At 42.8% G+C, this 14,078-nt stretch overlaps 1 protein-coding gene across 4 annotated transcripts; it reads left to right on the top strand.

Annotated features, from left to right (window-relative positions):
- The first annotated feature begins 1,685 nt into the window (after positions 1 to 1,685).
- LACTB2 (lactamase beta 2) lies at positions 1,686 to 14,078 on the top strand. 4 transcript variants are annotated; one of them, XM_063130821.1, is made up of 7 exons: positions 1,686 to 1,860; positions 3,197 to 3,360; positions 5,993 to 6,119; positions 8,083 to 8,261; positions 9,881 to 10,029; positions 12,014 to 12,091; positions 13,818 to 14,078. In XM_063130821.1, exons 1-7 carry the CDS (start codon positions 1,739 to 1,741, stop codon positions 13,890 to 13,892), a joined length of 894 nt encoding a protein of 297 aa, XP_062986891.1. In that variant the 5' UTR covers positions 1,686 to 1,738; the 3' UTR covers positions 13,893 to 14,078. The 4 variants fall into 4 exon arrangements, with proteins under 4 accessions (XP_062986891.1, XP_062986890.1, XP_062986893.1 ...); XM_063130820.1 differs by having other exon boundaries at positions 5,990 to 6,119; XM_063130823.1 differs by having other exon boundaries at positions 1,687 to 1,860; positions 12,014 to 12,095.

The raw sequence follows: 14,078 nt of genomic DNA, 5'->3' as shown, positions 1-14,078 counted from the left end.
GTGTGTGTGTTTTTTGTGATATGGGTATTAGCTGGTTTATTTTGCTTTGGTGTGGTGTATTGTCTGGGTTTTATTTTTGGTGTTGCTTTTTGTTTTTGGTATGACATGTGTCTTGCCTGGGGCGGGGTGTTCTACATGCGTGCTCCTGTATGTGTTTTGTTTTTGTGATGTGTGCATTTTTTCAGGGTGAAGGAGGATTGTGCAGCTTAATGGACATTTCTCTGAACATCACCAGTTTGCCTTCTGTAAAATGGGTGTTTTGTTGTGTTTTGTGGAGTCAAATATGTGATTTGGCACTTGGGCGTAAGACTACACCTCAGCTGCTGAAGGAGGCAAATGGTTCACAACGCAAAACTTTCTGAGTTATCACATTAGAAAAATGCATTATCATCAGTATGAAAGCTGTTTGCTACTCTGTTTTCTGGGCATTCATGCTCAGCAAATCAGTTGATCAGTCTTGGGAAGCAGATCCATTCCTAGATTCGGAAAGTTTCCTGGTACAAAATAGGTGAACATTAATATTGAAGTGAGTTAAGCAGTCAAGATGTGTAATATGTAATGATATGGGAGGTGTCCCCCGGTTTATTATTCAGTGGTGCGATACTTCATTAAAATAAGAGGGTCATTGTCCCCCTCCCCCCAAAAAAACCCACCATGTCGTTTTTACGTCTCATTACAGTTTCTCTCAATATACCAAGGCACAACAAAATGCAATGCTAAGCCGACCCTACTGTCAAGCGTGTAAACAAGTCCAGAGAGAGAGCAAAACTCAGCAAGGGCAGGAGAGGGCGTATCTTGTGTGCAGATAGACTCAGGGTAGACTCACATACATTGGTTAACTTCCGAATTGACTTTGAATGAGCGTCCTTTTTTGTCACTTCGGGATCTCTTGAAGTCACATCTCGCCACGGGGGGCGGCGGCTGCATAATCGAGGATTTTAGCTTAGCTGTGATTGGGTAGCAGCGTGACCCCCCCTCCCCCCGCAAAGTTATTAATAAAGAAGATGTGGTTTAACTCATGTCTTAAATATACGTAGATTGATCTTTGCTGTCATATAAGGGGCGCTCAGAATTGCGGGGGGGGGGGCGGCTTTTGGATCAAAATCCAAACCAGTCCCAACCCCACCTCTAACCTGCAAAATGAAGAGGACAAGGTCCAGAAAAGTTCGTGCCAGAATAAAACTGGCAGTTTTTAAAGCGCCACAAGGCTCTTGGTTGTTTTTGTTGCAACAGACTAACACGGCTACCTTTCTGGAAACTGCAAAATATACTGTCCTGTATGGCAGGGCTGTCGTAAGCCGGTTTCTCTTAGCCACATCCCCTCTCCCCAGCTTGTAAGACGGACTGTACTAGCAATGGGAGGGGAAAGTGTTAAATGTTTAAACGCTCCACACGAGAGAGAGCGAGAGAGATTGCTCTCACACGCACGCAATAAAACCCTGAATTAGAAAGGCATGAGCCTGCTGCTACGTTTTGTTTCTGAGTAGAGACGCCGCTGCTGTTCGGTCAGCTACCCTAAACTCCTGGACCACCATCCCCTGCCTCCCCGCTCTTCCCATAACCTCTCATATACGCCCTGGAGAACGAAAGATAACAGCAAAAAAAAAAAGCGTCAAAGGGAACCAGGAAGTTCCGTCCCCGACTTGGTCACTCTAAGTTTTCCTGTGTCTGTGGTGTGGGCCTCTTTTCCGCCCTCCTGGAGTCGTTGCTTGTCGCTGCGGTCCGGGCAGGAGCGAAGATGCTGTCGGTGCTTCCGCGGGTGGAGCGGCTGTCGTCGCGGGTGGTTCGCGTGCTGGGCTGCAACCCGGGGCCCATGACCCTGCAGGGCACCAACACCTACTTGGTGGGCACCGGGCCCAGGTACGGAACACCAGCCTGCCAGCCTGCCACATTGGCCCCTCCTGGAAGGACGAAGGGAAGCCGCGGCTGCCGGGTTGTCTTTCTCGCCCTCCTCGCCTACCCACGGCCCCCAATGGGGCTGAAGCAGCAGCAGCGAGGGGCAGCCAAGCTGACTTGCACGGCCTTTTCATGGGCAGGTTACCTCTAATCACGATGACACGGTCAGGCAGAACTCCAACAGGTGGAGAGACTTTACCGTCGGAGGAGCATAGTTCAAGCCCCCTGTGTTTATTTGTTTGTGTGATGCGTAGGCCGTCTTTCTATCGAGAAAAAGGGCACCAAGTTGACTGGAGTATATTCACAAACAACTTGATTAACACAATAATAAAGCCAATGTATTGAGTTAAGAAGTGCACGTGAAAGGCCCAGGAGACTTCCCTATCAGGAGGAGGGGAAGAAACAGATAAGAAAGGGGCCGAGCCAAGCCAGTTGCTGGTTGCCCTCGCTGCTCATGGAGGGGAAGGCCATCAATGGCTAGTAGTCTTGATGGCTATATGTTACCTCCAGTATCAGAGGCAGTAAGCCTATATATACCAGTTGCTGGGGAACATGGTGGAAGGGTATTGTTGCACCATGTCCTGCTTGTGGGTTCCTGGGCAGGATCTACACTACTGCTTTAAAGTGCTTTGAAGCGCTTTATAACAGTTTTGACAACTGTTGGGGCCCAGGACACACTCCCTATACAGTTGTCAAAACTGTTATAAAGTGCTTTAAAGCAGTAGTGTAGATCCAGCCCTGGTCAACAGCTGGCTAGCCACAGTGTGTACAGAATGCTGGACAAGATGGACCCTTGGTCTGATCCAGCAAGACTCGTCTTACGTTTTTATATTCTTATTTGGGGGGGGGGGGATCTGCCTACACCAGCATACCCCAACCTGGTGCCCTCCAGATGTGTTGGACTACAGCTCCCAACATCCCCAGCAAGTACAAGGTTCTGCACTTCCCCCATTTCTCCTGTTCATGTTTTGTTATTTTGCTCACACAGCCATGTACTTCTGCTTCCCATGCTGTACTGAGTCCTTTCTTTGAGGATCATTATGTAAGTGTCATAATATTAACAAATCAATTTAAAAGCAGGAGGGGAATTTGAAGCTCTCTGTATAGTCCCCTTCAGGATTCCCATTTTGCACAAAGACGATGATATTCTGGAATTTGTTTTCCATGTCATGTGCGACTTTTGTACCAGGATCCAAAGTTGGGTCGTTGTTAAATGTTAACTTTATTTCCCATTAACCTTGCCATGGCTTTTGCAGTTACTTGTGTCTTTTTCGGGGTGGGGGTTCTACCTTTAATATAGACGGATCCTTATTGATACAGGAGAACCATCTGTCCCTGAATATATTAGCTGTTTGAAACAAGCACTCAATGAATTCAACATCTCGATCCAGGAAATTTTGGTAACACACTGGCACTATGATCACATGGGAGGCATACCTGATATTTGTAAAAACATTCCCACTAGTAAGTACTTCCCTCCATTTTTAAATAAATAAATGATAAATACTGCTTTTAAAATTAAGTATATCTAAAACAGGTTATCAGTAGTATAGGGTGCAATCCTATGCATGTTTAGACAGAAAAAAGTCCACAACTCCCAGTCTGCCCCAGCCAGCATGTCTGGCTGGGGCATACTGGGAGCTGTAGGACATTTTCTGTCTAAATACATATGGGATTGTGCCATTAATCTGACAATGCTTTGAGAGTTCGTAATGTAGCAAAAGGGTAAGAAAGGAGGAACACTGGAAATGTTGTATACCAGTGTCTAATAGATAGATGCTGTTAAACTCTTGTACATTGATGGTGCTATATAAATAAATAATAATAATAACTTTACATTCTGATAACCTGGGCTTGCATTCTCCGCCAGAGGCCAAATTATTCAATAATTATAAGTAAATTAGATTTCTTTGCTGTGTTTGTAAATGCTGGCATTTTAATTCATACATCTGAAAAAGACTTGACCTCTTGCAGAGCCAATATTTTGTGTGTGTATGTGGGAGACACGTGGTTTGAATTGAGGAAAGTCCTTCTGCAGCAAGTTCATAGCACATTATAGCACTACACCAGCATTACACACTGCCAATATGGCACCATTAACTTTTATTACAGCTTATCTTTTTGAAAGCAGGATAATTGGGGGAGTGGGAGTGCAGGAGACATCCTGGAAGTTGTTGACATAGTGTAATGGACCCACAAACTTCATGAGCATGCAAGAAATCGCTCGTGTAGCCAACCCCAAAGTGTGGTTGTATGGAGGCTAAGTTTCAAGCAAACACAATACTTAAGACTGTAGCATGTCTTCACTTCTTACGTGGTATGGAAGTTAAAACAAGCATAACTGAAAATGCCTATCCTTGGAGCATGAAGGCACTTGTACAAGGTTAAACTCTTGTCTTAATCCAAAGGGGTATTTATCTTAGACTAGAACATGGCGAGTCAATGGCCTTAGCTAGACCTACCTTTTAATCCAGGATGGAGGAGGGAAGATCCCGCGATGTGACTATCGCGAGATCCCTCCTCCGTTTACACGTGAGGCGCGACAACCCCAGGAGAGTCGTTGTGCCCACCATTTTTTTAAAAAAAGCGACAGGAGTGCGGGAGCACTCGAGCGCTGAAAGGTAAGTGTTTTTTTAAAAATACTTTAATTTCCCCGCTCCCCCTACCCTACCCCAGATGGACGGAGCGCTCCTAAGGAGCGCTGTGCCCGATGCGTGGCTTCGCATGAGGAATCGCGCAAAGCCGGGTCAAACCGTGGCAACAGGCCACACGTTCCGCGGTCTCGGGCTCAGCCCGGGACCCTGGAAAAAGCGGGCCCAAAGGGAAGGGGACAATCCCGGAGCTCGCCCCGGGATAAAGCCCGGTCTAGCTAAGGCCAATGTGGTGTTCGTGGACATCAATTCACCCCTGGAACTTTCTTGGGGCTCAGGCCTCACCTCTGCCTTGTACTCAGCCCTTGGGGAAGGTCACTTGTTCCTTGCCTTGCCTCCCACAGCAGCCATTTTGTGCTGGTGCCCAGAAAAGTTTCTTAAATTGCCAAAGCCCAAATTTCCAGAATTGTTGAGGTTGTAGGGGGGGGGAAACCCTCATTTTTCTAGGTGTTTTTTCCCCCAGGTAAATTGGAAATTTTAAGGGAAAATGGAAAAATAAGCAATACTTATTTTCAGCCTTTGCACAACATGCCAGGTGAAGTTTTCTAAACCTTACCCCTCCTCACCCTAGAAACTGCTGGAGGGAAAACTGAGGGTGGTATCCAATGTTTGCAGATCGCCAGTGCTAAGCACACTGCACTAACGGAAACGGATACTAGTGCAACGAGATCTAGCGCTTGCTAGCACAACCCTGGAAACCAGCTCAAATTATTGCTTCCAGAACAGAACAAGTCCCTTCCAAAAGCTCTCCTTCCTTGTTCCATTCTGGAAGCGCTAATTTAGGCTAGTTTCTGGTTTGTTAGCAAGTGCTTTTCTCCCCATTGCACTAGCGTTCATTTCTGCTTGCGCTATGGCAGTGTTATATATTGCCCTGAATTCTTAATAGTGTGTGTCTGTATATATACACCAGAGAATTCCAAATGGTTTGCAGATATCTACCTGTATATAGCAGTGAAAAGTTTCCACTTCTTGAAAAGCATGTTTGCCTTTCTTTAAAAGTGAAAAAGAACTGACTGAACACCTGGGGCTCTGAACTGTGGGCCCAAGTATTTAAATAATGGCAGTCATTTCCCAAAACTAGCCCACCACATCAAGTTATCCCCTTGCGCTGCTAGCCTAGATCCTAGGAGCTACTTACTCATTTTCTTGCCCTCTTCTAAATATTAGTTAACGTACGCTATATTCTTGTTTAATCCAGGAGTTTTTGTTGGTGTATGAGAGCCATTTACATGACAGATATCTGTAAAACTTTGTTAATATGCAAAGTGGCATTTTTGTAAGCAACATCACTCCTACAGAAATGAAATAAATTAATGCTATTTTTTAAATTTCTATCTTTAAATCTAAGGCATTATGATTTGGGGAAAGGGGTTATGTTTTATTGGTGTGTAAGTAAACCACTGTTACATATGGCATGAAATAATGGTGTTTTCTTCTCAAAGTAGCTTCTGAATATTCCATAAGTAAACTTCCACGTAACCCACATCGTGAAGAAATAATAGGAGAAGGGAAGCAAAAGTATTCATACTTGAATGATGGAGATGTTTTAAAAGCGGAGGGAGCTACTCTCAGGTAAGTAGAAACTTTGCATATTGGTGACTGTGTGTAGATGCAAAATATTTATCATTGGCTTGTGTATTTTATTATTACAAAACCATATAAGGTGATGAAGAGATTGGGTTGGGGCCACAAACCTATGCATATGCTTTGTACGGTCAGCAGAGCCCTTGGTGAAATGTCTCAATTCAGACACGTCTGAGTGTTTAGAAAAGTATGGAAGGTACATTTAAATTGTTCCATTTGTGTTTTTCGATCTGTCCATCTATCTCTTTGTTTAGTTTAGTTTATGTCTTCCTGTCCCCTTTGACAACATGGCTGACTTTCTGGTTTATATGGCTGGCATGTGCAGTAAATGCAGGTGAAAGAATACTTTTGCATGGCTGAGAATGGTGTAGCTGTTTATTGAAACATCAGAGCTGAAACGTGCCGGCCTTCGTTACAATTGGTTCAGGTTGCTGTAATGCATTCTGCATGGGGCTGCCTTTTGAAACCATCCAGCTGGTCCAGAATGCAGCCAGATTGCTGACCAGAGCCAGTTATAGGGAGCATGTGACTCCATTGTTCCAAGAACTTCTTTGGCTCTTGATAATTTTCTGTGTAATTACTGCACAATGTAATTACTTGTAAAGCCCTGAATGGCTACAGACAAAGTTACCCGAAGGAACACCTTTGCCCTTATGTACCTGCCCAGAAGAAGCCCTTCTCCAATCCTACCAACATCAGTAATGTATTTTGCAAGAACATGAGAGAGGGCCCTCTCAGTAGTTGTAGCCAGGGGGCCATCTATACAATTTAAAAGCCCCGCGGTGGCTGCAAGGTAGCGCTGCATTGGTTATATGATGCAGCCACCAAGTAACAGCCACCACAGGGCTTTCCCACAAAGCTGTGTGTTTAAAAAGATGGAGACTTGCCCTGACTTTTTCCTCTGAAGCGAGGTTACCACAGCTCTTCCGCCGTCTGACCTTGTTCCTGCATCAAGCCAGGGGCATTTTCAGGTGGAAGGTGACCTCTGGTTGGTCGCCGGAAGCTGGGCAGGGGGTGGGTCTGGTGAGCTGAATGGCCACTGGAAAACCCACGTGGCCTCGTGGTGTCAGGATTATCTGCGGCCACCCCGCAGCAGTGAAGGCAGCCCCCAGCCTTTAAAACTACTTCCCAAGGGAGCCCCATTTAACCCCATCTCTATTAGCCTGTAGAAGACTGTCCCTTTGGCATCACTAAAAGTGATGCTGTGCGTTCTCTGAAAGCTTCTATTAGAAGATAGTATTTTTGTTCATATAATTTTTATCTGCTTTAATCTGTAGACCAACTTTAAAATCACTTCACTGGCTGCCAATTAGTTTCCAGGCGAAGTATAAAGTGTTGGTTATTACTTTTAAAGGCCTACATGGTTTGGGTCCAGGCTACCTGCGGGATCGCCTTCTCCCGTACAATCCGCCCCACACACTCAGGTCCTCTGGGAAGAATTTACTTCAGCCAGCAAAAACTAGATTAACAACTGTTACCCAGAGGACCTTCTCTTCTGCCACTCCCAGACAGTGGAAAGGTTTGCCGGGAAAGATTCGCCAACTCAACAGTCTTTCTAAATATAAAAAGGCAATAAAGACTGATCTCTTCCGGCAGGCCTACCCAGTTGAATTTTAAGATGTCTGGCTGTTATTTTAATAATGTATTAGTTTTATATGTTTTATTTCGTTTTATGTATTTTATAATATTTTTGTATTCTATGTTGTTCCCCGCCTTGATTCAGAGGGAGAGGCGGGTAAGAAATATATTATTATTATTATTATTATTATTATTATTATTATTATTAATAATAATAATAATAATAATAATAATAATAATAATAATTTTAATCTGTGTTTTATGCTATTCTTTTATACACACACACAGCTTTATAATTGCTGCCTTGGGTGCTTTATTGTAGAAAGGCAGGGTATACATCTAATAAAGTTTACACTTTTCTATCGTTTTGCAGAGTTTTATATACTCCTGGACATACAGATGATCATATGGTTTTACATCTTCTAGAAGAAAATGCTGTATTTTCTGGTGACTGTATTTTAGGGGAAGGAACAGCCGTATTTGAAGACCTTTATGATTATATGAAATCACTGGAAAAGCTCCTGGAAATCAAATCCGATTTAATATACCCTGGTTAGTGCCACATTTTGACTCGGATGATTACCGCATGAGTTCTGTTCTTCTACTTGTACAATTCCCACTGCCAGGACTGCTGTTTAAAATCTTTAACATCTTGCTGTGCATAGCCGGAGCCCTGTGATTCCTTTCTTGATCATTGTCCTTTCATGGCAGATTACAGCTGGGTCTTTTGCGTCTCTTGAATCCTGTTGACATGGTGCTTTTGTAATGCTTTCCTGGGGCTTCAGCCTGAAATTGCACTGCAGTGGACTCTTTGCAAAAAGGGCTTGCGTAGAGATGGATCGCATCCTTGATTTACGCACTCAGTGTTCTACTGCAAATCATTTAACAGAGACGTGGTCACAATGCAGGGAGTGCTTTGTGGTACCATCGTTCTGTGAATCCTTGTCGAATGAGACGTACCACTGCAGACTGACTTGGCTTTGATAACTTTTTGTAGCCTTTGCTAGCAAACATCCTACAGCGTGACAGAAATAGTATACCATTAGAAACTCTTCAATGCATGAATTAGTAAAATTATGTGACAAAAATCCATGTTGCTGCATGTCTCCCTATCTATTCTCACCTACCTCACAGACTATTGGGATAGCACCATAGAGTAAGTTCTAATAGGTTTAGTGCATGAAGGGGGAGAACTTACAGATCAATATAAAAAAGACCATACGGAACCCCTGAAAATAGAGGCAATTTTTACTGAAGGAGAGGTGACTAAGTCTCTTCCTGTTGGTAGTTTCTCTGCTGTCGATTTCTCTGCTCCAAATACACACACACACACACACACACACACACACACACACACACACACACTCTATCCAAGTTTCTAGACTCACCTTTACCTTTTGGTAAACATGTATTCAGATCCTCAGAGGGAAAAGTGCAAGGGTGAATGCAGTGAGGGAAGGATTAAACCCACTTCTCCTCCCAAAGCTATTTTTAGTTTCAAAAAGCTTGGTGCTTCCTTGTACTTATTTGTGTGTGATGTAGTTTGCCCCTTACTTCTTAGTAAGTAGCACATGGGCTAAGAAGTTGACTTGTGGAAGACCACCAGAGGGCATCCTTTTTCACTGCATTAAACACAACGTTTCTTTCTATTTAGAATTCATTACTTTAAAATCACTGTATCAGTGTGCAATCCTATGTATGTTTAGACAGAAAAAGTCCTACAACTCCCAGGCTGGCTGTGGCATGCTGGGAGCTATAGGACTTTTTTCTGTCTAACCATGCATAGGATTGGACCCTAGAAGAAGTTAAAATAGTAAAATGGGAAATCACGGTAATATTAGAGATTTTGGTATGAAGACCTTTGTCTGGTTCTACAACTGCTTTAAATTTTGGCATTTAATTATTGGTATTGTGGAGCTGTGATCCAAACATCTTCATGCAAACAATAGGGTTTCAGTCTATTAATGCTACTGAACTCATTTGTGCTAAGACACATAATAACATAGAAGAGGTCAGACCCATATGTGATAATCATGCCACTTACTTTGAACATCATAATAAATAATATCATCTCTGCTTGACAGTTATATCCTTTCTGCAGTAGTATTTATGAATATGTTCTCTTTTTTCCAGTAATTTTTGTGATATTAATTACTTTTTTTTTCTTCTAGGACATGGTCCAGTAGTCAAAGATGCAAGAGCTAAAATCCAAGAATACATTTCACACAGAAATGCACGTGAACAGCAAATCTTAAATGTCTTGCAAGAGAATGCAGGAAATTCTCTCACAGCAGCAGAACTTGTGAAAATTGTCTACAAGGTAGCTGTCTAGCTGACCATCGAGTTTTGAATTAGGAATAAATCTTCGATTTGGCTAAAGTAACCTCAGCAGCAATGGAATTAATGGTTCATGTTGAGCAGTGTCTCTGACAAGAAAAGTGGTGCATGTATGGGTGTTTTTACTGTAAAAAGACAATTAGCAGCTCTCCTGTGTCCTAACTGTCTTGTCTTGTTTGGAGTAAGGACTATCAATAACGTTTTTCACAACCAAAATGTTTTTTGGCAAAAAATCAATTCCAGTGTTTTTAAAAAGATAAAATACAAGACAACAGAAAATATATCTACAAAAACTTCAAACATACTGAATGAAAATTCAGACTGTATAGTTATTCCTGCTTATGTCATAGATGTTTATACTAGACAAACACAAATAACATTTTGCCTGGCTGATCCTCACATAGTGCACTGACTATAATATTAGGTATATAAGTGGATAAAGACTGGAAAACAAAGGCTATAGATCCATGAAGCTTAGGCTTTACAATCTAATCCCAAAACATGTTGCCCCACCATATATGTAGGGTGTATATACTACAAGATGTGGTGGTGTGCTAATAAGCAGATGCAGAAGCAGCAATGTTGAATATCAGGCTACCCAAAGCATACCAGCCAGTCCCAGTTAAAGGCCTAGGGAAGAAAACCAGAAGTACAGACATGTCTTCAAAATGTGACTGTAAAAACAGGAAGAATGAACAGGAAGAATGAAGACATCAGGTTTCAAGACTCTCTCTCTCTCTCTCTCTCTCTCTCTCTCTCTCTCTCTCTCTCTCACACACACACACACACACACACACACACACACGGAAAGAGGTAGCTTAAGGTTAATAATGATAGCATCCTGAAACAGCTATATAATATTGTGAGCACACATAAATCTGTGAGATGCAAAATAATATTAAAAACATTTAATTGTAGGATATTCTGGGAGGAAAGACTGTATAATGACAATAACCAGAATCCAAGTGTCAAACTAGTTTTGTGTGCCTAAGCGGGCCTTAGGGCCCAATCCTAGGCATTTTTAGACAGAAAGAAGTTGTACAATTCCCAGTGTGCTGGCTGGGGAATGCTGGGAGTTGTAGGACTTTTTTCTGTCTAGACATGCCTAGGATTGGTCCCTTAGTCTTCCCATTCCCCCCCCCCCAATCCTCTTCCCCTCCCCAGTGCTGGGCCACTAACTGCTTCTGAAATTGAGAGGAATCTTTAAATAGCACTCATGATCTGGTGGGGGTTTCAGAGAAAAAATGTCAAGGAGTCCATTGGGCTAACACAATCCTCTTGTGTGAGGCCAAGCAGTTCTTTATATTCCTGTCAATGAATATAGGAATAGGTACTACAATAATAATAGTTTTTAATTTTGGGCCAAGAAAATGAAAATCCACAACAGTACTTTAGGGAGAAATCTGATGGCTGACAAGCCATAGAATATACTGAGGATTCCCCCCTCTGTTGTTGACAGTGCTGCTCCACCCCCTAACAGCAAGCATGGAAAAAACTGCACCGGCTGGCCTCAGATCGGAATATTGACTGTGGGAAGGGGAAAAGGAGGTGTTCTGGTGGGCTGATAGGGGAGGAAACCAGAGAACGGGATACAAGTTATCCTGAGCTGCTGCCAGCTTCCTTCCCAACCCTCCAAAACACCCTCGCTAGAGGTGCTATAAAACCCATCTAGTGAAATATGCAAGGTGGGAGGAGGGGGAGGCAGAGCTTGCCTCTGCCTCTCCTCCCGCCCTGCGTTGGATGATCAGAAGCCTCCGAGTTGGGGGCCTTCCAACCATCAAGGGCGCAATCGCTAGGATTGCACACTTAATTTTAAAAACCTTGACCCATTTCTGGTTTTTGACTTGACATGGCTATGCTCGTGTAATTTCCCCCCCCCCAATCCTGATTAAAATTACATTCATAAGATGTATATGTAAAATATTGACAATTTACAATGTACTTATTTTGAATTCTTTAAATCTTAGGACACACCTGAACATTTGCATAAAGCTGCAGAAATTAACCTCACACATCACTTGAAGAAACTAGGAAAAGAAGGGAAAGTATGTAAGTAGTTTTGTCCTTAACTTATAGTTATTTACTTATTAATTGCATTTATATCCCACCTTTTTCCTCCAAGGATCCCAAGTGGCATACATAATCCTCTTCATAAAATGCTCTCCATTTTATTCACACAGCAACAACCCTTGAGGTTTGTTGGGCTGAGAGTCTGGCCCAAAGTCCCCCAGGGAACTCCCATGGCCAAGTGGGGACAAGAACCTGGAACTCCCGACTCCCAGCCCAACACTTTAGCCACTATACCACACTGGCTCTACCATATATCTGTTACATTCTGAAAACACATATATTTTTCTGATATTTACACAGATAGTTTGCTCTCATTAGACTCCTCCGTCCAGCAGGAGCAGTTAAACTAACCCAGAAGTAGAATGCTTAGTGTGTCATCCACATTGGAGCTCCTGGCTTGTGCTCCTTACAACCCAGGATTGCAAACCAGGGTTTGTTCTTAATTTGCAAATCCTGGCATATTTAAGAACAACAAGCCAGGATTCCTGGTTTGGATTTATTTATTTATTACATTTCTATACAGCCCAATAGCAGTTCACACAAAAAAACTCTGGGCAGTTCACAAAAATTAAAAACATTCAAACTATAAAACAACAGTATAAAACCATACTATAAAAGACAATATAAAAGACACACTAAGCTTTCTATTTCTGATTAGATCTATTTGGATGGCGCCAAGCCACGTGCCATCAGGCTGCTTTCACAGTAAGCAAGGATTCTCTCGAATTCTGGCTTATTGTTGTGTGTGAACGCCGTCATGTCTGGGCTATGCACTTAAAGAACCTGTGGAGATATTAAGGTGATTAAGTCAGGTGTTAAAATCTTCTGTTTTAAGAGCATATGAGAGATAAGCAGATATCCAAGTAGATGTCATAATGGCAGTATATATACCAGTTGCTGGGGAGCATGGATGGGAGGGTGTTGCTGCACCATGTCCTGCTTGTCAGCTGGTTGGCCACTGTGTGAACAGAGTGCTGAACTAGATGGACCCTTGGTCTGATCCAGTATGGCTCTTCTTATGTTCTGATATTCTTAAGCCTTTAAAAAAAAAGTTTGTATTCTCATGTGGCTAGTATTTGAGAGGCAATGTTCTAACAGAAAATATATGAGGATCCAGTTGTGCTTCTCAATCATTTGCTGTTTAATGTCTTATGATTAAAAACTTTGGGGCACAGTCCTATAGGATTAGCACTCATGAGATGGTGGGCTCCGATTTCAGAGCCCTTCTACCTATTCAAAGCCCTGCCAGCAAGAGCCAGGAAAGGCACGAGGAGCGACGAAAGCTTTTACAAGCCTCTCCCTCCTCCTTTGTTTAATTTTGAGTTAGACAGGCCTCCTGAGCACAACAAGCTCACCTACCTGGCTGGAGGATGAGGCCAGGGGCTTGTGGAACCAGTGGATCCCTGGCTTCTCCCCTCTCCGCCCACTAGTATACCCCCTTTCTTTCCTTCCCATCACCTTCCTTGCTTGTGACATCAAACTAGCGAGAGAAGCCACCATAGCTGGGAGGATTGGAAATGCAAGTGGTGTGGAAATCCTCCCTAAGGCCATAGTTCTGTCCACAGCTAAGGAGTCAACAATCCCCAGTAACTTACAGCCTACACTGTCTAGGGACCATGGGGTTGCTTTCTTAGGCTTGTGTTTTAAATAGTAACGTTTTCAGATGCCAGCTTGTTTAGTCTTGTTTTGCTTCTGTTACAGTGTATGAAAACTCTCCCAACTTCAGGTGGAAAAGCAATTTATAAATATGACGCCAAAACAAATGCAAGCTGGTGATGCTCTCTATTTTGTGAACTGGAATGGCCCTTTTCGATACAAAATCAATACAGATGTGTGTGTGTGTTTTCATGGAAAGGGATGCTTCAAAAAGTGAAAGTAATCTGTGAGAGTGAAGCCATTGAATTTGATGTGGTTATTCCAGTTTTATCACAATGAATTAAAGTGCAATTGTTTATATATGAA

Source organism: Elgaria multicarinata, chromosome 7 (assembly GCF_023053635.1).
Source record: "Elgaria multicarinata webbii isolate HBS135686 ecotype San Diego chromosome 7, rElgMul1.1.pri, whole genome shotgun sequence".
Classification (NCBI taxonomy): Eukaryota; Metazoa; Chordata; class Lepidosauria; order Squamata; family Anguidae; genus Elgaria; species Elgaria multicarinata.
This window is presented reverse-complemented; position numbering and strand designations above follow the sequence as displayed.